The following is a 24320-nucleotide window of genomic DNA, read 5'->3' on the forward strand; positions in this document are numbered from 1 at the left end:
CGGGTGTTTTGGTTCAGGCTGTTATAATAACAATACCATAGACCGAGTGGCTTATAAACAACAGGCATTTAGTTTTCAGTTCCGGAGACTGGCAAGTCCAAGGTCATGGTGCCAGCAGATTTTGTGTCCGGTGAGATCCACTTCCTAGTTCATAGTCATCTTCTCGTTGTGTCCTCCCGTGGCAGAAGGAGAGAGGGAGCCCTGGGAGCCCCTTTTATGAGGGCACTGAGCTTACTAATAAGGCTCCACCCTCCTGACCTAATCACTTCCAAACACCATCACATTGGGCAAAAGATTCCAACGTGTGAATTTGGGGGGTGGGGCACAAACAGTCAGTCCACAGTCCTAGGTAGAGGGGGCTTTGGAGGTGGGAAGGTGTGTTCCAGAAAGATGAGACAAGGGTCACCTCTGAAGAACAAGGAAGTGATTCACTAGCTGGCTGGAGCCTGGGGAGCAAGGAAAGGCATGGTAAGGGGTGGGCTTCAGGGGGTGGTGAGGGTCTGGAGCAGGGTTCTCCACCCTGGCTGCAGCCCAGATAAAATACCAAGGCCCCGTGCCCCCCTCCCCGCCCCCCAGTGGCTGAAAACCTCCCCAGGCGAATTGAACGTGCAGCCAACATGGAGAAGCCAGAACAGGTCACGCAGGGTCCTATATGCCGAGCTACAAAGCTGGAAGTCTGTCCTGAGAGCAACAGGGAGTGTCTGAGGGTTTCACAGAAGAAAGGGACATAATCGGATTTTCCTCCTTGGGTAAGATTACTCTAGCTGCTGAGTGGAGACAGGAATGTGCTGGGAAGGCTGGCCTTAGAGATACTGGTTAAGAAGGCTGCTGCAGGGATCGGGTGAGGCATTGAGCCCGTGGGGATGGCAAGAGGTGGACCGATCAGAGGTCCTAGGGGCGACACACTGGCACGGGAGGGGAAGGGGCAGGAAGACAAGGATGAGGCCCAGATTTGTAATTTTAGCAATCCCCTGAACACACGGGACCAAATTCCTGAGGAGGCCCCAGCTCCAGCTCCAGACTTAGGAGTCAGCAGCAGAGGATAAACAACGCCATGCAGAGAACTGATGAGCTCTCCGGAGTGAGAAGAAGGGCCCAGAACAGGAGGCCAGAGGGCTGAAGGAAGAGCTGGTCAGAGAAGGAAGAGAAAACCCAGAAGCACGCACCTTCCAGAAAGTCCCGGATGTGACTACTGAGAGAAAGGTGAGATCGAGAGTGTCAGATTCTGCTGGGATGTAGCCACAGGTCCCTGGTAACCTTGACAGTGAAGATGAGTGGAAACTTAGGGGGGCGCTACAGTGATGGTGAGAACAGGCACCACCTAACAGGGGCAGCTGTTTTTTTTTTACCTGCCTCACATTGTAGCCAAAATGTGTTTATTTATTCACTGCATGAATACTTTATTTATTAAGCACCTAATGTGCTGGGCACAGCCGTGGATAAGACGGCAAGTCCTTGAGGCCCTCACCTGCCAGCAGGAGACGGAAACTCTCGATCATTGCCACGGGCTGTGTAATGGGGATACAGGCCAGTGGCTTTGCAACAAGCAGGACCAATTCTACTGGGGAGCGGGGAGGGGCAGGCAGGAAAGGTCCTAGAAAGCAAGGGAAAGGGCTGAGGTTTGCACTGGAGTTTTCCCCGGGGCTGTCCACTGCAGGGCTGAGATCTCAGTCAGCAGGAAAAGAATGGCAATACAGGACCTCATGGTGGTTTGGTGGGACCACGCCACTGGTTTTGGCCGATGACTGGTGGGGAGCAGTAAGCATGTCCCTTCCAGACCAGCGTATTCCTTTGCCAGTGCAAGATCCTCCAGAAGTCTCCTTCTGGTGAAGACCCATGTTTGAGACTGTGGCTGCTCCCAGGTACCTGAGTAGCTGTCCCCAAGACACACAGGACAAGTGTGGGGGAAGAAAAACCATTTCCCCTTTACCCACCTTAGGTTCATTGGCCAGAGTCCTATAAATTAGATCAAGGAAAGACAGGTTAACAACAGAAAGACAAACAGAAGTTCACTAACATGTGCATCATGCGTACACACGGGAGCACTCAGCAATCAATCAGTAACTCAAAGGGGTGGTTAGAACTTGGGCTTATAGGGGCGCCTGGGTGGCCCCATCAGTGGGGCGGCCGACTCCTGATTTCAGCTCAGGTCGTGATCTTGCGGTTTGTGGGATTGAGCCCTGCATTGGTCTCTATGCTGACAGTACGCTGGGGATTCTCTCTCTCCCTCTCTCTCTTGCTCCTCACCTGCTCACCCTGTCTCTGTCTCTCTAAATAAAGAAATAAACATTTTTTTTTTCAAAAAAGAACTTGGGTTTGTATAGACTCTGAACAAAAGAACGTTACACCTTTAGCCAGTGACAAGACAAAGGAAAAAGACTTTGAGCTTCCATGGGGTGGCAGGTTGTGAGAAGGGAAATATAGGGGGAGCTAGTGGTAGATAAGGGCTAGTTTTAGCAGAATTTGTTAGATAGATCCCTCTGGCATTGTCTCCGGGCTGATAAGGATCTAGAGTTGTCACCACTGATTAACTTCTGTCCTTACTGGTGTGGGGGAAGCGCCTTTACAAATTCATGTCCCCCTTTTACATAAACAGAGGAAGGGCAGAAAGTGTTTCTTGTATCTGCTTCTTCTCATTTGCCTTCAGCTCAAAATAATCCTTATGCCAAAGTGGCATATTTTGGGGTTGCACATTTTGCTACTCTAAAACAAAATTGTGTTGTTTTATTGTTGTATATTATAGTCACCATGGCATAAGCTAGCCCAGTGGTTCTCAAAGTGGGGGTGGGGGGGGTCCCTGGACCAGCAGCATGAGTTTCACCTGGAAACTTGTTAGAAATACAAATTATCGGGCCCCACCTTGGACTTACTGAATCTGAATCCCTATGGTGGGGCTCAGCAATCTGAGTTTTAACACACCTTCCAGGAGATTCTGAGGCATGCTCAGGACTGAGAATCGCTGCCCTCGCTGGGGCTGACTGATACCTACAGCCATCTGAAAGGCAGAGCAAGAGAAATTAGAATTTATAGAGAAGGTCATTCTAGTAAACTTGAAAAAAATCAAGAAGAATTAAATGGTCAGGTTCTGCATGTCATAGGAAAGGATTTTTAAGAAAAATATATTGGGAGGCACCTGGGTGGCTCAGTCAGTTAAGCGTCTGATTTCAGCTCAGGTCATTATCTCACAATTCATGAGTTCAAGCCCCGAGTCGGGCTCGGTGCTGACAGCTCAGAGCCTGGAGCCTGCTTCGGATTCTGTGTCTACCTCTCTCTCTGCCCCTCCCCTGTTCGTACTCAGTCTCTCTCTCTCTCTCTCTCAAAATAAGTAAACATTAGAAAAAAAATTGTATCTATCCCTACAGACTGAGCCTTCCTATTAAAATGGCCCAAACTGTTTGACTTTGTGGATGGTCTCCTACTACGTTACATCAGAAGAAAACACTGTCACGGGGGCTGGGCGGGGGGGTGGAGATACTCTGAATCCAGTGGCATTGAAGCCAGACCTAGGGCCTAAGATAAACCCAGAAATGCATTTTCCATCTGTCCCCATAGCCTTGCTGACTTAGAAAATGCTCCTGAATGCTTTGAGTCTGAAAGGTGCATAAAACCCAATTCTTTCTTCTGCAGGGGTGAGTCATTAGAGCTGCAGCACAGGCTATTTGGTAATGGCCACTATTTAAATGAAGCAAAAAGTACAATTCAGACGAATTGCTTTTTAAACTGTCAGATCCAAGGAACCCATTTGTGCGTATGAAATTATTCCAAGGGTTCTAACTACTAACTGAACATAGGTATAAGATGTCAAAGGACACAAATGCTGTATTAAAGAGCCGGCTGAATGTTTAATGGCAGATACCCATTGACTCCTTTGGCCTGTTTTGGATTCAAAAATTTGTTTTAAACAGCCCTAGGTGAGCTCCACAGACAAAAGTTTTTAGACAATATTAAATCCTAGTAACCAGAAGCCATTTTGTTTATTGGAGTTTTTTTGTTTTTTTTTTAATTGGAGTTGTTTTAACCAATGTGACCCTAAGGTTGTCTTATGGAGAGGACAACAGCATATTAACACTTCAGCTTTTTCTGTTGGCTTCGATTTGATGCCAAGGGCTCTTGGCTAGCTTTCGAAATGGTATATTTAACACGTTCTATGGTTTTCTATTTGCTATTGATAAACGCGTCCTTGTACAGGCTAATCGATGAGAAGAAAATTCGGCAATAGTATGAAAAGTACCTTTTTTTGTCACCAATGTGGGGGATAAACCTTAATGGTAAGTAAGGCATCTCTACAGACAAAAAAGAGCCCTGGGCTGTTCTGTATGAGACCAACACTGCCTTTTCCATTTCATTGCCTCTAGGGCTTTCCACCACAATTAGTCTTGTGTTCATGCCTTCAGTATCTTTGTAGCCACTGAAACGGGGCTGCTGAAAAATAATTAGTGAGCCTTCTCCCTCCCCAGGCCCTCTAGGTATTTACTTGTGTTCTAACACAAACACAATTGTCCCTGCTTAGACTAGGAGGAACAATGCGGATGGTGATCAGTTAGAGGCACTGGGACAGGCTTGAAAGGGCTATGCTTCTCACACCTGGATGTGACACAGATCTCCAGAAGGTCTTGTTAAAAATGGACATTCTGGGGCGCCTGGGTGGCTCAGTCGGTTAAGCCTCGGACTTCGGCTCAGGTCGTGATCTTGTGGTTTGTGAGTTCGAGCCCCGCATCGGGCTCTGTGCTGACAGCTCAGAGCCTGGAGCCTGCTTGGGATTCTGTGTCTCCCTCTCTCTCTCTCTCCTCTCCCCCGCTCGTGCTCTGTCTCTCTCTCTCTCTCTCAAAAATAAATAAATGTAAAAAAAAAAATAAAAATAAAAAATGCACATTGTCAGGAGGTCTGGGCTGGAGACTTGGAGCCTCCATTTCTTCCAAGTTTCCAGGCAAGGCTCACGCTGCTGTGGACCACATTTTAGGTAGTGACGGGAACATGCACGTTCTGCAGAACAGTGACTTTTAGAAGTGACTTACTAAACAGTAGTTTATCTGAGGGTCCGGCTCCCCTTTGATTTAGGGTTCCTTGAAAGCTGGGGCAGAATCTTACACATTTTTTTTGGTTGTTTTGTTTTGTTCGCTGGCTGCCACTTGGCACAGGTCCCTGCGCACGGTGGGTGTGTATTTATTTAATTAAACAGATCTGGCCTTGCTCCAAAAAAAGGATTTTAAGTGGACTTAACCCCTAGCAGGTCCTAACTAGGTGCGCGATGAATTGGCCAGGGAAGGAAGTCAGTCCCAGGGGTAGTCGCAAGCCCTCTGGGCTGAGGCCCTTCCTTCGCAGGGCCCCACCACTTGCTTGCACCTGGATTCCACTCCAGCTGCTCGTCTTCTGAAATTCTCCCTCCTGCCCCATTTTTTAAAGCGGTTTACCCTAGAGAGCCGGTCAGAGACCAGGAGAAAAAACCAACCCAAACCACAGAGCCCTGCAAAGCGGCAAGGCTGCAGAACATCAAAAGCTCAACTCTGGGTGGCGGGGCCGCGTTAACTCTAGGGTTTTCTCCCTCTGCCTGACCCGGAGCGTTTTGCAGGTCGGCGTTGCGCCCCCGCCGCCGGCTCCCCCGCCCGCCCCGAGAGCCCTGCAGGAGCGGGTCCCGGCGGGCGCGGGCGCCTGTTGGCTGGGTGCCTGTTTGTTAGCTCCGCTCGAGCAATTAATCTTCCCGTGCATCTCCCGCTCCGAAGGGGAGGCGGCGGTGCGGGGGGCGCGGGTCGCCTCGGGGGTCGTGGGGAGCCCGCACAGGAGCGGCCGCGCGACAGAAACCCTCGTTCCGAGAGTCCCTGCGTTGCCAGAACCTGTTCCTCTCTGCAGCAGCCTCCGAGGGTAGAGAAGGGATTGTTTCGGCTCCATAGGGGAGGGGGGGGGGCGATTATATTGGTCAGTAGTTGAGCCTCCCGGGGGGGGAAGGGAGGAGCGCACGGGCGAGCGCGCCCTCGGGGAGGAGTACACGTGCTGGGGAGGGGGGTGAGAGGCGGGCGGGAGGGGAGGAGAAGGGAGGCGAGAGCTGCGGGCGGGAGGCGCCACGGCCTCGCAGACGCAGGCGCTGGCAGCCGGAGAGAAAGTTCCCGGGGAGAGCTCGCCCCCGGGAGGGCTGGCGTGGAGGCCACTCGCGGCGAGGGTCGCGGGTCCCGCGGAAGCAGTCTGCCTTCTCCCTGCGCGCGCTGGGCCGCCGGGCTTGGCTCGCCGGGAAGCAGGGGGGCACTGCTGTTGAGCGGCCGCCGACAAACTTGGAGGGGGAGAATGCTGCGAGTGGGAGCGGCGGCGCGGGGCGCGGGGGCGCACTGAGTGCTCCCCGCGGGAGCCCCCGGACGCTGCTGCCGGGGCCGCGGCCGGGCGAGCGCGCCGAGGCTGAGCGGGCAGGTAGCGGCTCCAGCGCCGCGACTGCGCCAGCCCTACGGACCAGGGCCGCCAGCGCCACCGTGCCGGCATCGCCTCCTCGCCCCGGAGCCATGGTGCGCGGAGCGCGCACGCCGCGCGCGGGACTCTGAGCTCCGGCTGCGCCGCGCGCCCCCACCTCCCTTCTCCCAGCCGCCCCGCCGACCTCGCCCGCGGGCCATGAAGCTTTGGCCCGGAGCCTCTAGCCTCTGAGCTTCGCCCGCTCCAGCCCTAGCGCCGCTCGGCCACAGCTAGCACTCCGGCCGCCGAAGCTCCCCATCCTCTCCCGGGGACGGCACCCAGGCGCTCCAGGATGGCCCTCCGCGGGCCCCTCCGGCCGCGCAAAGTTCGCAGGAGGCGAGAGATGCTGCCGCAGCAAGTTGGCTTCGTGTGCGCGGTGCTGGCCCTGGTGTGCTGTGCGTCCGGCCTCTTTGGCAGCTTGGGTAGGTGCCGGTGCGGGCCCGCCCCGGGAGTTGAGGGGCTTGGGCTGGGAAGCCGACGGGCAGCTCCGAGACGTCTCCCTTTCCTTCCCTGCCACGTTGGTCCCAAGGGTTCATCCGGTCCCGTCCCCTCCCCACCCGGCAGGTAGAGCGCACCCAGGAGGGCTGACATCGACGCTTTGAGCTGTGGTCCCCGTTTCCCTGAGCTGCGCGCGGCCCCTGGGGGCTCGGGACGCGGCTGCAGTTCTGTGTTACTAAGATGAAAGACTGAACATGGGGCCCCTCCGTTCCCGAGTCCCGTCCCCAGAGTGCGTGGGGGAACGGGCGGCGCAGGGGCGGGGTTCAGGTGTGAATTCTCTTAGCTTCGGGAGGACCGAACTGAGTGGTCCGCTTTCCAATTTTGCGAGCGGAGAGGGTTGTGTTCCGCGTTTCTCAAAAACCCGGATTCTGAGGCTGGGCACTGGGTCTCATCCATGCCCCCCCCCCGCCCCCCCCACCGCCGGCCAAAGGAGCTCCCTGGGGGTCCTGATGCATCCTCTCCAAACCCTGAAAACGTCGGGGGCAATCCCCTCGGGAGGTTTCTGCCATGTTTCAGCATCGCTTAACTGCTTTTAATCCCCACGGTAGGAGAGCACTGGTGTCTGGAACCAGAAGCCGCACTCCTTCATCCAAGACCGAGTGATTTGGGAGTCTCTTAGGATATGCAAATCTGAGGTGGAGAAAGAAACTTAGAAAAAAAAAAAAGATCTGTTTGGGGGTGGAGTGGGGGATGTGAGCCCTTGTGGAATCTTCAGAAGACGTTCACTTGGCTAACACTCCAGTTTTTAGTTGGGCGCTGTGGACCTTTTACTTTTTCATATTAAAAAAAAAAGAAAAAAGAAAAATGCAGGTGACTTAGCAACCCGGAGGGTGGAGATAAAGCAGGAAGTGACTTTTTGAGCAGTTAGGGACAATCTAGAGAGGTTTATCGTGATAGGTGAAAATCAGGTGGAACTTCATTCAACTCTTAAACTGTTTTTCAAAACCCCAACTTTGTGATTTGAGAACATAAGGTAAAAAAAAAATGGCTCTTTCCAACAGAAACCCAGGAAGGTTATTTGAACATCTTAACCGGGTGCTTTGCATTTGGGCCGGGTCCATGTATTTTTCCCCTCAGTTACACCCCCAGAAAAAACAAAATGCTTAGAGGCTCTTAGGTGTCAGCATTATAGGAGAGTTGCTATTACCCAGCTGAAGCTGTGTGCACATCAGGAGATGTAAATGAGTACTTTGAAGCTCTTAAAGTGAGAATCGTTTTTATTTGCTAGATCAGAAATTACCTTTAGGAGTTTAACAGTGTTTGGTCACTGGCATCCACACCGCTGATGTCCCTTGTTACTCAGTGTGGCTCTTGGACCAGCAGAATTAGCATCACCTGGGAGCTTGTTAGTACAGAAATCCAGGGCCCAGCCCAGACCTGCTGACATAGAATCTGCATTTCGACAAGGTCCCCAAGTGATTTCTGTGGACCTTCAAGGGTGAGAAGCTCTGGGCCAGAGCCCATCAACCTTTTCCCCCCTTTTTGCTGACCTAATAATCCATTTGTAGTTCGTCAGGGGCAGGGACACCTGAGCATGTTTACTGGACGAGAACTTCATGGTTACCTACCCTGTGAGGGGCTGAGTGCTCTTGGCCAAGGTCAGATCACATGCTGACCCATCTGGGAATAGAAACAATGGACCAGATCTAAGAAACAGATTACGGAGTGTAAGCAGGTGTATTGTGCTTCTAATCGTTGTCTCACTCCCTACGGGTGGCTCGAGTAGTCAAACAGGGCTGTTGCTTATGTAGCCAGATACAGACGTGTAAGGTCATTGGAAGAAAGCACCATTTTGACCTAACGGTGTTTGTGACTTCTTTTCCAATCCAGGGCATAAAACAGCTTCTGCTAGCAAACATGTTCTACCAGATACATGGAGGAATAGAAAACTGATGGCACCAATGAACGGGACTCAGACAGCTAAGAATTGCACGGATCCTGGTAAGAAATCCGTCTCCCCCCTTGCCTCAAGGCATTTGGCCTCCAGATGGTGCTTATGTGGACGTTACAGCCAGAGCTGAGACAGGTGCTTTGATGAACCTGGGTGGGAAAGGGTAGCTGTCAGGCATAGAAAAGGTGACGTACAGGCATTAATCAGTTGTGCTGCTAAGCAACTCTGGTACTTTCTTTACCCAGCAACAGGAAAGGTCACATTGGAGAGTTTTAAAATTTCATTTTTTTTTTTTTTGTTCTCACCACGCTCCTAAAGGCTGTCTTGATTTTGTTTGCCCGGGGCTGGGCGGGGGAGTCTTTGTTTTCTTTCCCTTTTGCTCACGGTATCCATCTGATGGAACTCTCGGGGCAGCAAATGCAGCTGCCGTGGCAGGTGGCACTTTGGGATGACCCTCCCGTGAGGGTCACAGCATGCCAGGGCATCTGCAGGGGTAGGACGCTGTGGAGGCTGGGGTCTTTGTGTGCAGTGGAAGTTCCCAGGGTATGGTGCCAGCTCGGGAAATGGATTCTGCTGGCCGCAATTCCGATGTTCCCCTTCAGGCTTCTCCAGGGGCTCAGAGGCTGTAGGGACCCAGAAATGACATTTTATCTGTTCTGCCACAGGCAGGTTTTGCTTAAATAGGGAAAGAAGAATCCTGGGAGTGTACCTGCAAGCAGTGAGGCAAATAGAAGCCGCCCAGGCCTCGGGGCAGTCCCGGGCTTGAGTTCTGGCTCCAACACTTGGGGGTCTATTGTGGGAAGGATCCAGTGGGTGAAGTGTTCAAAAGCCCGTTGAGAACTTGAGACTGTAGATGTGGGACCACTTGGCTCTTCCACCGAGTTGCCCGGAAGCCACATTATCTTTTTGTGTCTGTTTTCTCGTTGGTAAAATGGGCAGAATAGGACTTCCTGTTCTGGGGTTGTTGGAAGAATCTGGTAAGGTCCGATCGGTAAGGCTGTGTGTAAAAGGAAGTGGAAATCCAGGGCAAAGATGCAGGTTTGGATGGCAGTCTTGACTTATTTTTGTAGGCATGCCTTCTCTGCATTCTACACGTCAGGAAACCTCTAGGGAGAAGATAGGAGTCGCTCAAAGTCACAGGACTTCTGGGTGGTGAAGCTGGCATTGGGATCTAGGCCTGTGTGATTAAAATGCTTAGTTCCACGGGCATAGGAGGCCAGGGTTCTCCCTCAAAGCCTGTTTTACTACACTATCCACCTCCCTCCCCTCAGGATGCCTTCTGAGAAGGTCACATGGGGGCAGGGAGGGTAGGTGAGTACAGGCCTGCAGAGAAGCTGCTGGGATTGACTTTGAACTTGGACCATCGATTCCTGAGAAATTCCAGGTAGTTCTCCCAGCCACAGTGCTCATCCAGTCATTTAACCTCCCTTGGACATCTTTCATTACCAGAAGGGGTGGAGGCATGAACTGGACAGGTGAACACATGCATGTACAGCCAGAGACTAATGTTGGGGTCCGTGCCCTCCGGGGACCTGAGACGCTGGAATTCGCACCATCCGCAAGGGCCGGGGACAATTTGCTACTCTGGGTAAAGAATCTGGAGCAGTGCATCTTTGGTTTCTGGCTCTCTGGTACCCTCATCTTGGTCAGGCTATGCCTTCCTCTAACTTCTGTCACATTGGGCGCATTGGCTGAGACAGAGCCCCATTTCTTGGGATAGTCTCCTGTGCCCCATTATTGCCTCTGTATCTTCAGTGTACTGTCTCATCAAAAATTACCCGACTAACTGTGGGGCAGGCATCCTATTTGGCAGGAAGACCTGGCCTTGTCCCCCTTCCAGAGAGGGTATCAGAAATAGTATCTTTAGCAATAGTGAACACCCATGGGTTATGCTTTTGGTTGACTGTTTCTGAAATCAGGCCCTGCGTGTAGAGAGGATTCCATAAAGCTTCGGGTGATGGAGTGAAAGGACATTTTGAGTATGAAGCATTTATCCTTCCAGGGTTTTTGCAAAGATGAAGAATGGGACGTTCAGAAGTTTAGTGACTCCCCAAGAGCTCTTGGCGGTCAGGAGCATTCCTGGGTCACCTGGGTCTGGATCCCACGCCCTCCCCATTCTGTTGCACCTGCTCTAGTTTTCCTGCAGCCCAGGTGGGGGCTGACTCCCGACTTCTTTCTAGCTACCTCATCCCCGGGCCCCCTGTCATTTCACAAGCACGTAGCACACGCCTGCTGTAGTGTGTCCAGCCCTCCGATGGGCACTTGGGGAGGGTGTATAAGCAAGCTTAAGAGGCAGCTTTGTCAAGTAGCTTACTGTCCTGTAGAAGACGGGCTCCTGACCTAGGGAACATTCCGTGAGGCAGAAGGATGGCAGAGGCCCTGCGCACAGTCACCAACCCCCCGGGAACCCTTCAGGGGCTCAGAGGACCGGGTCTGAAGTAGTTGGCGTAGTCCTGGGCTCCAGATGAGGCAGGCCTCTAGGGCAAAGACAGAAAATGTGCCCAAACTGGGTTTAGTGCCAAAGGGAATTTATTGGGTCAGTCCCTGAAAGTGTGAGATCAAAGGTGAAGTGTCATGACTCAGTTTCTCTCTGTCTCTGGACTCGGAAGTCCTCCGGCGTGGGCAGGTGGTTACTAGGCTCCAGCTTTCTGTCCTCCCAGACCTCACAGTGCTGGGAGGGGTACCGGTAGCGCTTTGGAGGTAGTGAAGTTCTGTTGGCTTGGGTCACATGACTCCCTAAGCTAATTGCTGGTGGGGGGCGCTGGGGAGTGGGGGAGGGCTGGGCTTGGGCTGGCATACACTTGATCCCCGGGCTCTGCTTCTGATCCGAGCAGGTGCTCAACTCTTTGTAACTGTTCCCTTACAGGGTCCCATCCCCAGGCTGCTGCTTTGGTACAGGTGGATCAGAACTTCCTCCCACTTACAGTTTCAGAGCGTGACAGAGGGTGACCACTCTCTTCTCTGCACAGTTAAAGGAGTTGCCCCTAAAGAACCACGGAGGGTTCTTGCATCCTCTGAGGTTTCTGTTCTGCATCTGTCTCCCCAGGCTAGGGGACCCCCAGTCCTGGTCTGCCAGATGAGGTCTCTTAGGCATGTGGGGAGATGGGGCTTTAAGAATTTCCTGCTCTGTCAGAACATCCAGAGCTAAAGTGCACCCCTGCCCCTGCCCCCCCATGGGGAGTCAACAAAAGTTCACGTTTTTGTAAGGAATAGTTTCTTTTCCAGAAAACCTGAACGGTACCCTGCTCTGGTGGTTTCTTAAGTCTCGAGGTGGAAAATGGGCTCTTTGCTCCACCTGGGGCCACTTCCCCCAGGCCTTGCTGGTGTTCCCGTCTCATTATTCGCGTCGCGGCTTGGGTACCTCCCCCATCACATTACCTTATATCTCTGTGACTCGTATCGCCATCTAAAGTAGCTTACTTGTCCTCTGTTCCCCTTAAGGGCTCCCTTGCTCACTGCTCTGTGCTCAGAAGAGTGACTCTTAGCTCTGCCCACATCTTTCAGCCCTGGAAGAGCTTCTGAAATGCTCCGGTCCTGTCCCTGGGGTGTTTGATTTCACTGCTCTGGGGCCCGGGAATCTGTACGTTTTAAGAGCTCCCTGGTGAGTCCAAGATGAAGCCAGGGTTGACGCTCACTGGGCTAGAGACCTGCTGTCCAGTGGGATTGGCATCACCTGGCAACTTGTCGGGAATGCAGAGTCTCAGGTCCACCCAGGCCTCCTGAATCAGAATCTACATCCCAACGAGATCCCCGGGGGCAATGTGCGTGCACACTACCGGCCCAGAAGCACTGAGCCAGGATGCTGCCTGACCCTTTGTAGGCATTCAGTTAAGTATTTGAATGTTGAATGAAGGCTAAGACTTGGGATAACCTAGAGATTTTCCTGGAAACCAGTGGGTTTCATTTTTGAATGTAGGGAAGCTTAAAAAAAAAATCATCATCATTTTTGACCCCTGAGGTCTGTGGGAAAGTCCTTATCTTCCCCCAGAGATCGGTGCCTCTTAGGACTTAAATTTTTCTTTCACAGTCTATGAAGAGGGAGCATTGCAGAAGAGAGGTGGGTCCCTCCACGCAAAACGCATGGAATAGGAACGAGAGGCCATGACTTTGAACTGTCTTAGCTCGGGCTGCCCTAACAAAATGCCACAGACGGGGTGGCTTAGATGTGTATTTCTCACAGCTCTGGAGGCTGGGGAGCCCAGACGTGGTTCTGGGTGAGGGCCTGCTCCCTGGCTTGCAGGTAGCTGCCTCCCTGTGTGCTCACCTGGTGGAGAGAGAATCTGAGCTCTGGTCTCTCTTCCCCTTCTTATGAAGGCACTCCTGTCACCATGGGGACCCCGCCCTCATGGCCTCTTCCAAACCCAGTTACCTCCCAGAAGTCCCACCCCAGACTCCCGTCACCTTGGGAGACTAGGGCTTCAATGTAGGAATTTGGGGGTGGAGACAAACCTTCAGGAAAAGAGTTTGCACATGTCTCTGGCAGTGGCACCAGAGTGGGAGGAACCCGGGATTCTGTCACCTGGAGGCTCTGACAAATACAGATGCCTGGGCCTAGCTCTGACCTGTGAGATTAGGACTGGTGGCGAGCATGTCCTGTGGCTGACTTTTGGAGCTTCTGGGAACCATGCTGTTGCCCCTCGATCCTCCAAAATGGGTTGTCATTGACATGTCCCATGGGCCTCCTCTGATTACCCAACCCAAAGTAGGCTCCTATTTTATTTTATTTTATTTTATTTTATTTTATTTTATTTTATTTTATTTTATTTTATTTTATTTTTTTTATTTAATTTATTTTATTTTATTTTATTTATTTTATTTTTTTTATTTTATTTTTTAATGTTTATTTTTGAGAGAGCATGAGCAGGGGAGGGGACAGAGAGAGACAGAGACAGAATCTGAAGCAGGCTCCAAGCTCCAAACTGTCGGCACAGAGCCCGACATGGGGCTCGAACTCACAAACCGCGAGGTCGTGACCTGAGCCAAAGTCGGACGCTCAACCAGCTGAACCACCCAGGGGCCCCAATAGCCTTCTGGTCACCGGTTCTCTTGTCCTTGTTCTTTGTAGACACAATTGCGCATTGTTATATTGTTGGTTTACTTCCCGACTGAGCGTTGTTTGCTTTTTAAAAGCAGCATATGCTTCAGTTTTTCCTTCTGGGACAGTAAGGGGGTGATAATTACATCCACCTCAGAGGATTGTTAGAAATAAACGAGTTGATACCCTTGGAATTCTTACATGCTTAGACGTTAGCTTCCGTTGTCCTTATTTTCTTTTCTTATCTGCATACCCCAGACACGATACAGTGCTTGTGAATTGTAGGTACTGGGAAACTGTCTGTTAATTGAATTTTATGAGGACAAGTTAAGTAGGGATCCTGCCAAATGTGTATTTTTTTCCCCCTCAAAACAAATTTTTTAAAAAATATTTTGAAGATTTGGGATGTTGGCAGTTGGCCCACCTTGCAGGACTAACCTCTAAATTGAAAAACTGTTAGGTTTTTTTGCTCTGGACAATGAGGTGTTACTTTACATGTTGGCTGTAAAGCTGGGGTGGGTCCTTCTCCCCCCTCCTTTAGCTGCCTTTTCCCTCACATTTGAAGTCATCAGTGCTCTGTCCTCCGCGATGTCCTACCTCTTCACTTGTGTGCCCAATATCCTATTCCCGTATTCGAAAAAAGAGAGGGGAGCTTTGCCCCCTCCTCACACCCCCACCATTGATCCTAGAGGGATTTGCTTTGTCTCGTTTGGTTTGCTGCTTTCTCTTCTTGACTTAAAAAAAATATTTTTTTCAATGTTTATTTACTTTTGAGAGAGGGAGACACAGAATCTGAAGCAGGCTCCAGGCTCTGAGCGGTCAGCACAGAGCCTGATACGGGCCTCGAACTCCTGGATTGCGAGGTCATGACCTGAGCCAAAGTCAGATGCTCAACTGACTGAGCCCCCCAGGCACCCCTGGTTTTCTGCTTTTCAAATAGTCTTCAATTTGAAATGGCTGATGACTATGTGTCTGTCTTTGCTCAGGCTGCTATAATAGAATTCCAAAGACTGGATGGCTTAAACACCGGAAATGTCTTTTCTCACAATTCCAGAGGCTGGAAGTCTAAAGGCCTGATCAGGTTCTGATAAGAACTCTTGCTTGTGGACTGCCCTCATTTTGCTGTGCCCTCACGTGGCCAGGAGAGAGAGGGAGTGAGAGCCAGCTCCCTGCGGTCCCTTCCTGTAAGGCCCCGGATCCTATCAGACCAGAACCCTGCCATCACGACCTGGTCTAACCCAGATCATCTCCCGAAGGCTCGATCTTCAAATATCATTACTTTGGGGCTTAGGGCTTCAACATAGGCATTTTGGGAGGACGCAAACTTTTGGTGTCCATGGAAGGAAGGCTGGGAAAAGACGGCTGCTGGGGTGACGGGTACATGAAAGAGATCTGGGGACGGAGGCAGTTCCTAGGCTTTCAGGAGAGCAGAGTGGTGGATGTGGGCTCTTGATGGAGGCTCTTCAACGGTTAAGCTGGCTCTGATCTACCCTCACCCGTGATTCTGTGCCAGGGCTGATGCACGGCCACAGTGGGAGGAGAGGGGGGTGGTGAAGGTGGTGGGGCGGGCCCGCACACGGGAGTTGACGTGGAGGCTGGGTTGGGAGGAGATGAGGTCACTGAGCAGGAGAGCACTGCAGTGGGTCTCTGTAGGCGCCCGTGTGTGGGGAGCAGAGGTGCAGAAAGCAGGGGTGGGGTGGGAGGAGGGGACCTAGAGCTGCAGAAAGTACATCAGGATGTGGGTGTGGAGGTGAGGCGCTACTGGGGAAGTGGCTCAGCGTCTGGATTCTGACCCAGTGTCTGTTCGAATACTGTTTCAGCAGGCTTGGGAGATCAGCACATCTGAAGTTTTAAAGTTGTTACGTAAATGCAAACCCTGACTCGGAGAAGCAAGGATTGAACTAGTTACTGGGTGCAGCGAGGTCAGTCCAGTTATGGCCCCAGGGGGGGCAGGGACAGAAGTTCCAGCCCCGGGAGGGGGTTTGCTGGATGGGGCTTGCTGGATGGGGCAACCTGCAGAGTCAGGTGGTTTCCTGGGTAAAGGGTCCTCAACCACCTTGGAATGCTGATGGGCTTGCACAGCCACCAGCCCGATCACAAGTGGAGGCCCAGGAAGACGGCAGCTCATCATCAGAGGGATCGTTCTTTGCTTTTGGGGGGTTGAGAGTAGGGATGTTATTACAGAGAATCAAATGGCTCAGGGACCAAAGATCTGGGTCCCGGTATTGGCGCTGTCTCCAGCCGCCAGAAAGGGCTCCTTCCCCAGCAAGCACCAGCTCGCTGTTTCTTGGAGAAGAGCGTTTGATGGGGTGAAGGCAGATGTGTGGGTTTGAGCCCCCCGCTGGCCGGCTGTGTGACCTTGGGCAACTTACATAATCTCTCTATACTTCAGGTTTTCTCTTTTGTCAACTGAGGATAGCAGCAGTCCCTACCTGTCTCACAGGGCTGCTGCAAGACCGAGACCACACGATCTATGGAGGCATTAAGTGTTTCAGGTGTCCCAAGCACACGGCTCCTGCTGTCACTGTCATCGTCATCACGGTGGCTACCACCTGCTCCTCCTAACCTCCCTTTAGGTGTGTGCTGTTAGTGCCTTCATTTTGCAGATGAGGAAAGGAGACTCAGATGAAATAACAAGTCCAGAGTCACCTAGCTAGCAAGAAGCGAGGCCAAGGGTGTGTGTGTGTGTGTGTGTGTGTGTGTGTGTGTGTGTTTAATTGACTGTTGCGGAGCAGTTGTAGGTTATAGAAAGATTGAGTGACAAATAGAATTCCTGTATCCATAGCTTCCCCTACTAACGTCTTGCATTACTGTGGTACATTTGTTGTAAACTAACGTCCAGAGTTTACATCAGGATTCACTCTTTGTGTTGTACTTCTGATGAGTTTGGATGAATCTATGATGACGTGTGTCCACAATTATGGGATCAGACGGAATAGTTTGCCCTAAATATTCCCTATGGAGCCTTTTAATTTGGATGGTCTGAGTTGTGAGCCTATATCCTTATCCATAATTATCAATGGATGGTGGGGGAAAGATGATTTGGAAATGGAGCCTTCCGCTGCCCCTTCCAGTCTCTGTCACTGTCTGGGCACCCCACTGTCTGGGAACCCCATTGAGAAATGGGGTGCCTGTTCATTGCAGTAACACACATCTGTGGGGGCTCTGCTTCTGGGTGTGTTTCTAATAGTGGTTTGTTTGCAATCAAAAGTTTGTCCCCCCCCCCCCACTTATATTGAGAAATAGTTGACGTACATAACCGTAGAAGTTCAAGGCTTCAGTGTGATGGTTTGATGTGCATATATTGTGAAACGATTACCACAGTGGGTTCAGCTAACATTCATCTTCTGTGGATAAGTATAAAGAAAAAAACATTTCTCTCCTTAAGATGAAAATTCCTGGGATTGACTCTCATCAACTTTGCTACATACCACGCAGTCAGCGAGGTTTGCTGTAGTCACTGTGTCATATGTTAGATCCCTAGGATTTAATTCTCTTGTAACTGGAAGTTTGTACCTTGTGACCACCTTCCTCCAGTCTCCCCTCCCCAACCCTCCACCTCTGGCAACCACAAGCCTGATCTCTTTTTCTGTGAGTTTGGTTGTCTCCTCCCCACCGCCTACAAGTGAGACCGTATAGTATTTGATTATTTGACTTATTTCATTTAGCATAATGCCTTTAAGCTCCATCCATGGCATCACAATGGTAGGATTTCCGCCTTTTTTGTGGCTGAATGATACTCTGTTGTGTATATTCCATATATGCATCTTCTTTATTCAGCCATCAACGGGTACTTAGGTTGTTTCCACGTCTTGGCTGTTGTGAATGATGCTGTGAATATAGGGAGGGGGCTGATATCCTTTCATTAGTATTTTCATTTCCTTTGGGTATATTCTCAGAAGTGGGATTGCTGGGTCATATGGTAGTTCCATTTTTAACTTTCTGAGGAACCTCCATACTGTTTTCCATAGTGGCTGCACCATTTTACATTCCCACCAGCAGGGCACTGGGTTCTCTTTCCTCCACGTCCTCGCCGATACTTGTCACACCTTGTCTTTCGGATACTGACCATTCTAGCAGGTGTGAGGTGGTATCTCACTGTGGTTTTAATTTGCGTCTCCCCCATGACTAGTAATGTTGACCATATTGTCATGTACTTGTTGGCCTTTTGTAGATCTTCTTTCTAGAAATGTCTGTTCAGGTCTTTTGCCCTTTTTAAATTGATTATTTTTTTTTGCCGTTGAGTTGTCTGAATTCCTTACGTATTTTGGATATTAACCCCTTAGGAGATACATAGTTTGCGAATATTTTTTCCCATTCTGTAGGTTGTCTCTTCACTTTGTTGATACTTTCTTTGGTTTTGCAGAAGCTGTTTAGTTTGACGGGGTCCTTCTTGTTTATGTTTGCTTTTATTGCTTGTACTTTAGGTGTTGTATCCAAAAATTCACTGCCAAGATCCATGTTGAGGAGCTTTATCCCTCTGTTTTCTTCTGAGAATTTCATGGCTTCAGGTCTTACCTTTTAACTTTTTAATCCATCTTGAGTTAGTTTTTGTAAGCGGTGTAAGGTAGGGGTCCAGTTTTATTCATTTACATATGAATATCCAATTATCCCAGCACCATTTGTTGGAGACCCTTTTTTCTCTGTTGAGTATTCTTGGCTCCCTTGTCAAAGACTAGGACAGTTGACTACAATACACAGTTGACTGTATATATGTGTGGTCTATTTCTGGGCTCTCCATCCTATTCCATTTGTTGGCTTGTCTGTTTCTACGCAGTACCATACTGTTTTGGTAACTGGAGCTTTATAAGTTAGCTTGAATCAGGAAGTGTGATGCCTCCTACCTTATTCTTCTTTCTCAGGGTTTCTCTGGCTATTAAAAGTTTTTTTCCCCCCTTATCCAAACTATTGGGGCCATCTGCTAGCAATCTCTCCTCCCTACTGGGCCATCTGCTACCCCCCGACTTCCAGATTCTCCACTCTTGGTGCCATGCGGGCCTCCCGCAATCCAGAGAGCGCCCACTCGGCTTCCTCTTGAACTCTGAGGAACGTTCCTCCCCAAGTTAAAAATGGAAAGCATTAAGCAGTGCCATGTGTTGCCTTGGGTGGAAGAGAGCTAGTCATTCAACTCCACAGAAAAGCTTTTAAAATAAATTTATTAAACATTGCCCGTTATTGAAGAGGACATTGGAACATAGCAGTTTACTAAAAAAGAAGAAAAATGTGCCAGAACCGTATACAAAAGTTTCTCCTGAAAGGACCGTGGAATGCCCCCCTTGGGAAAAGAACAGACAGTCACTGTGTGGCTGAAAAGCCAAAGCAAGGCATGCTCTCTGCTCAGTGGATCATCCCCATACGGATGGGAAAGCATGACCACTCTGTTTTTGGACCTACAGTGCCCTTTGCTAATTCAGCGCCGTGCAGGGCTCCGGCCCTGGGTCTCCTAGCAATGGCAGGAGAAATCAAATGCAACATGCATTTCTGAGTGCCTGTGCACTCTGCCCCCGGGCTGGGCTCTGAAGCCTGAATGGCCCGGGGCCCTGCTGTCATGGAATGCACCACAGAATAGGGGAGACAGGCGGGGGTGGGGGTGGGGGGGGTGGTGCTCAGATAACACAGAACTGCCTGTGGCAATTGCCTCGGGAGGAAAGAGTGCAGTGGTTCATGGGAAGGGTGCCCGTCCTGGGGATGACCTCTGATCCCAGCCTCGAAGGGTAGGAGGTGGCCGTGGAAGGACATGCTGAGCAGAAGGCACAGTGTACTTGAACGTGCTGCCTGGGAAATCGCAGCATCACGTCTGTACCTGCAGCAATGCTTGCTAGCAACCGCTGCTTCTTGTTCACCAGCTATCCGAGGGGAGAGCGAAAACAAACACCTCCTAAGATTACCGTGCAGAATAGTAAGTAATTAGGCTTTGGGGATTTAGCAAGAGTCTGTGCTTAACCAGGGCTAGGGCTGAATCAGATTACTTTTTTTTTTTTTTTTAAAGCAGAAGGAGGGGGGCCGGGGCTGGGAAATGTACCGGACCCCCGGGTGAAGTTGGCACACTGGTTCACGGGGGCCCTACTGAGCCAGAGGTGGACAGTCACCCCCGTTCACAGGTGGTGCTGAGCTCAGTGATTGCTCAGGACAGATTGCAGTTGTACCAATGGAGATGTTTGCCAGTCCTTCCCCAGCAGCCTGTGAGCTCCTAGAGGGCAAGACTGTGTCCCTGGCATCCTTGGTTCTGAGGCTAGCTAGAGTGTGGTGTCAGTTCAGCTTGCAGCCAATGGTGACGGGACGGACAGACCCCCATCCATCTACCCGTCCAGGAGCTTGCCCCGCAAAAGTGGCTGTTGTCTCCTTAGCTGCCCCTTCTAGCCTGGTGTCTTGGGACAGATCAGAACACTCAGCCAGGAGGGATTGAGGGTTCAGAAGGTGGACTCTGAAGCCAAACTGCCTGGTTTCCCGTCCTGTGTTTGTCCTTCCCAGTTAGGTGACCTTGAACTTGAGCTAGTTACTTTGCGTTCTAACCTCAGGGAGGGGGAAAGGTTTGTTTTGTTCACGGAGGTAGCCCAAGCTCTAGAGCAATGCCTGGTGTGTGTGTGTGTGTGTGTGTGTGTGTACACGCGCGCGTGCGTGCCGTTGTAGGAGGCCACGCGGTACTTTCCTCGTGGGGCTGTGAGCACTGAATGTGGTGTTAGTCTATGCAAAGTGCTCACAAGAGTGCCTGGCACAAAGCAAGTGCTGTACAAATTCTTGCTGCTGAAATTATCTCTGAAAAATAACTTGCGTTAAACTATAATTTTACAGGATAAACGTTTAGGGCTGGCCTCTGATGCAGGATTGAGGGTGAATTTTGTCAATGCAGCACTTGCTTCATTTCACGTTCAAGTTAAAAATGAACATCTGGACTGGGGCCCCTGGGTGGCTCAGTCGGTTAAGTGTCCGACTCTTGATTTCGGCTCAGGTCACGATCTCCTGGTTTGTGAGTTCAAGCCCTAGTCGGGCTCTGTGCTGACGGTGGGGAGCCTGCTTGGGATTCTCTCTGTCCCTCTCTGCCCCTCCCCCCCTCACTCGTTCTCTCTCTTTCTCAAAATAAACTTAAAAAAAATGAACATCTGGACTTCTCTTTGCTTGTTGTTAAGTTTTTGAGGATGAGAAGCCGTTGACTTTTGCATGGCGGATGCTGAAAAACTGCCCAGCCCACACAGGCTGCATTGGGTCTCCCGATGTGGGTTTTAAATCTGGTCCTTCCTGTTGGTGATGTGGGATGTGATGAATGAGGGATTTGGAGACCAGTTTGTGCTCTGGCCCTGACACAACCTGTACAGTTTTGTATAAGACACTTTGCTATGGGAGCCTTAGTTTCCTGCCTGTGAAATGGGCAGAAGGGTGATCCTGTTGATTTTACGAGCTTTGAAGATTGAGTGCAAAGTGCTGTGAGAATGTCATTACCACTGTTTGCACAACTGTGGTAGATGCTTGCCCCTTTGAAGACTTCCTTCCTTGTGGACCAGAGAAAATCAGTTATTCGGGGCTTTTCAGAATTGATCCATAAAGCCGCAAAGAGGATTTGGCCGAAGCGTTGTGTTTGGCTCGGGTGAGGCAGAGGGCCTGTTGGTGGACGCTTTAGGCAGAATGGAAAGATATGGAGATCATTTCGGTTGTCCCCACACATACCAGCCCTTAGGACCCTGCCAACTTCAGGGACCAACATTTTAGCTGGGCTGATCTCAAGCCAGCTGGTTCAGCTCTTGCCCTCAGACATGTTAAAATAATCACATGTATGAAAAAAAATTACCCTACTTAAGAGGCCTCCTGAGGACAGTTTCTCTGAGCTCAGGTCGGAAGCCATCCTTGGGTTTAATGTTTGGTTGCTGGGTGAATGCTGACTGGCCAACCCTGTCTGCTGGGCCGGTGGGGAAATGGAAACTGACCTGGATGTGGACCCTGCCCCCGGGGAGCTTCGATTCCGGTTGAGAGGAGCAGAGTCGACAAAGTTAACCCCTAATACGAGGGGGAGTGTGAACGGCCGCGGTCCCTGTGGTGGGAACAGAGGAGGGACAGTTAAGTCCTGGATGTCAGAACCAAGACGTGCTCCACATCAAAGGGGTCCCTGAAGATGGGCAGGTTGACTTTTGAAGGGTAATAGTGGGGTTGACCCACGAGTAGCACTGTTCTCCGTGCCTGATGTGCACCTCCTTGCTGGCCCCTGTGACGGTCTTGGGAAGGTAGGTGGTGGTATCCTCATTGGTGTGATACCCATGTTTTTAAACAAGTTTTTTAATGTTTATTAATTTTTGACAGAGACAGAGCATGAGTGAGGGAGGGGCCGAGAGAGAGGGAGACACAGAATCTGAAACGGGCTCCAGGCTCTGAGCCGTCAGCACAGGGCCCGATGCGGGGTTCGAACCCACGGACTGCGGGATCATGACCTGAGCCGAAGTCGGACGCTCAGCCGACTGAGCCACCCAGGTGCCCCGACCCATTTTTTACAAGAGGTGTGAGCAGCAGGGATTCGAACGTGGGCGGCCTGTTCCCAGAGCTCTTTGGGGGAAGACGAAGGGTCCCCTGGCTGAGGGACAGGTGGGTGCGCTGTAAACCGGGGCGCAAGGTGTGTGGGCAGGTAGGCCAGGCAGGTCACCTGTGGTGAGTGTGTGCGGGACCGAGAGCCGTAAACACCCGAAGGCCTTTGGGCTCCCATGAGTGGTGGGGGCCAGTGGTTCCAAGCAGCTCTGTGTTTTAGGAAGATGACTCCGCAGGCCACGTGGGACGATAGCTTCAGCTGAGGCCCATGTGAAAGTACTTGGCATTATGCCCGATGAGCTTTTGGGGACCCCCCCAAAAAAAGCAGCCCGAGAGAACAATTGGAGCTATCGCTCCATTATTTAGGCGAGACGTAGGCAAAAGCGATAGTCTCACGGGAGAAGCTGAGCAATAGCTGGGGAGGCGGACGCTACAGATCTCAGCAGGTGCTGGATTTGCAAGCTGAGAGGCGGGGGCTGGCTCTGCTCCCAGGTGCAGGTGAATGGTCCCTGGCGCCACCGTTATCCGAGACGGGGGCCCGGGAAGCACTCCTTCCTTTTGTAGATTTGGACCCCTGTATGGGGACCCTCGTCCAAGAAGAGTCTTGGACCGGGCACAGCGGCTGGTTTCTGTCCTGAATTTCATATTCCTAAGTGCGCCTCTGACATCGGACATCCGTGGGTGGGGTGCTGGTTGGATGTTGGGATGGGGGAGGGGGAGAGATCCTGTCCTCCGTGCGTCCCCAGGTTAGAAGGAGAAGGTGGACTTGTACTCGCCGTGTGTGACCTGGAATGACGCTCTGTAATGCCCAGCGTGGCTGGAAGGCATCACGAAGCGCGCAGCATTTGAGCTGTGCTTTGACGCAAGTGGGTATTTGCTAGACAGAAGGGAGTGTGCGGCATTTTCCTGGCGGTGGATGTGGTGATCGCAGACGGAGGGTGGTACAGAGCCTGGCCGGATCAGGGATAAGGGTGGGGGTTTTCAGTTGGTCTCGGGTTTGGGTCCTCGAGGGGACGTGGCGGGCCCTGTGGCTGCATTGTGCGAAGCCCAAGGTGCTACCGTGCTCGGGCGGCTGGACTCCCTCTGACTCACGAAGGGTTTTAAGAGTCAGAAAGATTGACTCTCGCCTCCCGAGTGACTGCTCACCCCTCTTTTCACCCACGTGCAAGGACCCTGGGCACCTGCCGGGCGGGGAGCTGAAGGGACACAAAGGTGTGGATCTTGGCCCCAGGGAGCACGGCTCAGCGGAGCGTGGAGCTCTGCCCTCATGTTCCTTCTGCACTCCACCTCAAGTGTTGGGACACCCGGCTTATTACGCTCTTTACATCAGCATGGCTGAATCCCAGCAGGACTTTGCAGGTGCTTTTGTGAGAAGCCACACATTGGCATTTAAACAAAACCACGGGAAAGAGTTTATAAAATGTAGAACACCGCGCGTACACAAGAAAGGGAAGGCTCTAGGGTCCTTTCTCTGCAGGACAATCACTACTTAGAGCCTCTTCCTGGTTTCCTTTTCTGTCCCTCTCCACCCCCTCTGATGAGCAGGAAAGGGGGGAACCGAGCCCTCTTCCTGAAAGGGCATTCAGGTGGGCACCTGGCCCGGTGACAACAGCCTAGCCTCCCTTGGCGTCCTGGTGACTTTCGTGCCTCACCTTATTTGGAGACAAGCACCGGGGCCTGGGGACCACTGACATGCCTGTGCTGTGCTCTCCGTGAGTGCAGGGAGCCTCCCCGTAGGTGGCGGATGAGGGTGTGGACATGGCACTGGGTCCTGCAGGGCAGGAGGGGTGGAAGAGAGGCAGGAATAGTCTCTGTGCTGGAGGGTGGTCCCAGCCCGGAGAAACCGGGTACCAGAAAGAGGTGGAAACGCCCCAGAGGCCCGCAGGAGTGTTGATAAAGGCGATTAATGGAGTAGGTAGAATGACTTTTAAGCGAAGATTAGGGAAGCTAGGTGGC

At 51.5% G+C, this 24320-nt stretch overlaps 1 protein-coding gene across 1 annotated transcript in view; it reads left to right on the plus strand.

The window, feature by feature from the left end:
- The first annotated feature begins 6724 nt into the window (after positions 1 to 6724).
- Positions 6725 to 24320, plus strand: part of SLC24A4 (solute carrier family 24 member 4) — a 170338-nt gene continuing 152742 nt past the window's right edge. Inside the window, exons 1-2 of the mRNA XM_042943220.1 lie at positions 6725 to 6854; positions 8761 to 8871. Of these exons, the coding sequence (XP_042799154.1) occupies positions 6725 to 6854; positions 8761 to 8871 (241 nt within the window). The remainder of the gene's footprint in view (positions 6855 to 8760; positions 8872 to 24320) is intronic.

The sequence above is a fragment of the Panthera leo genome, chromosome B3 (assembly GCF_018350215.1).
Source record: "Panthera leo isolate Ple1 chromosome B3, P.leo_Ple1_pat1.1, whole genome shotgun sequence".
NCBI lineage: Eukaryota > Metazoa > Chordata > Mammalia > Carnivora > Felidae > Panthera > Panthera leo.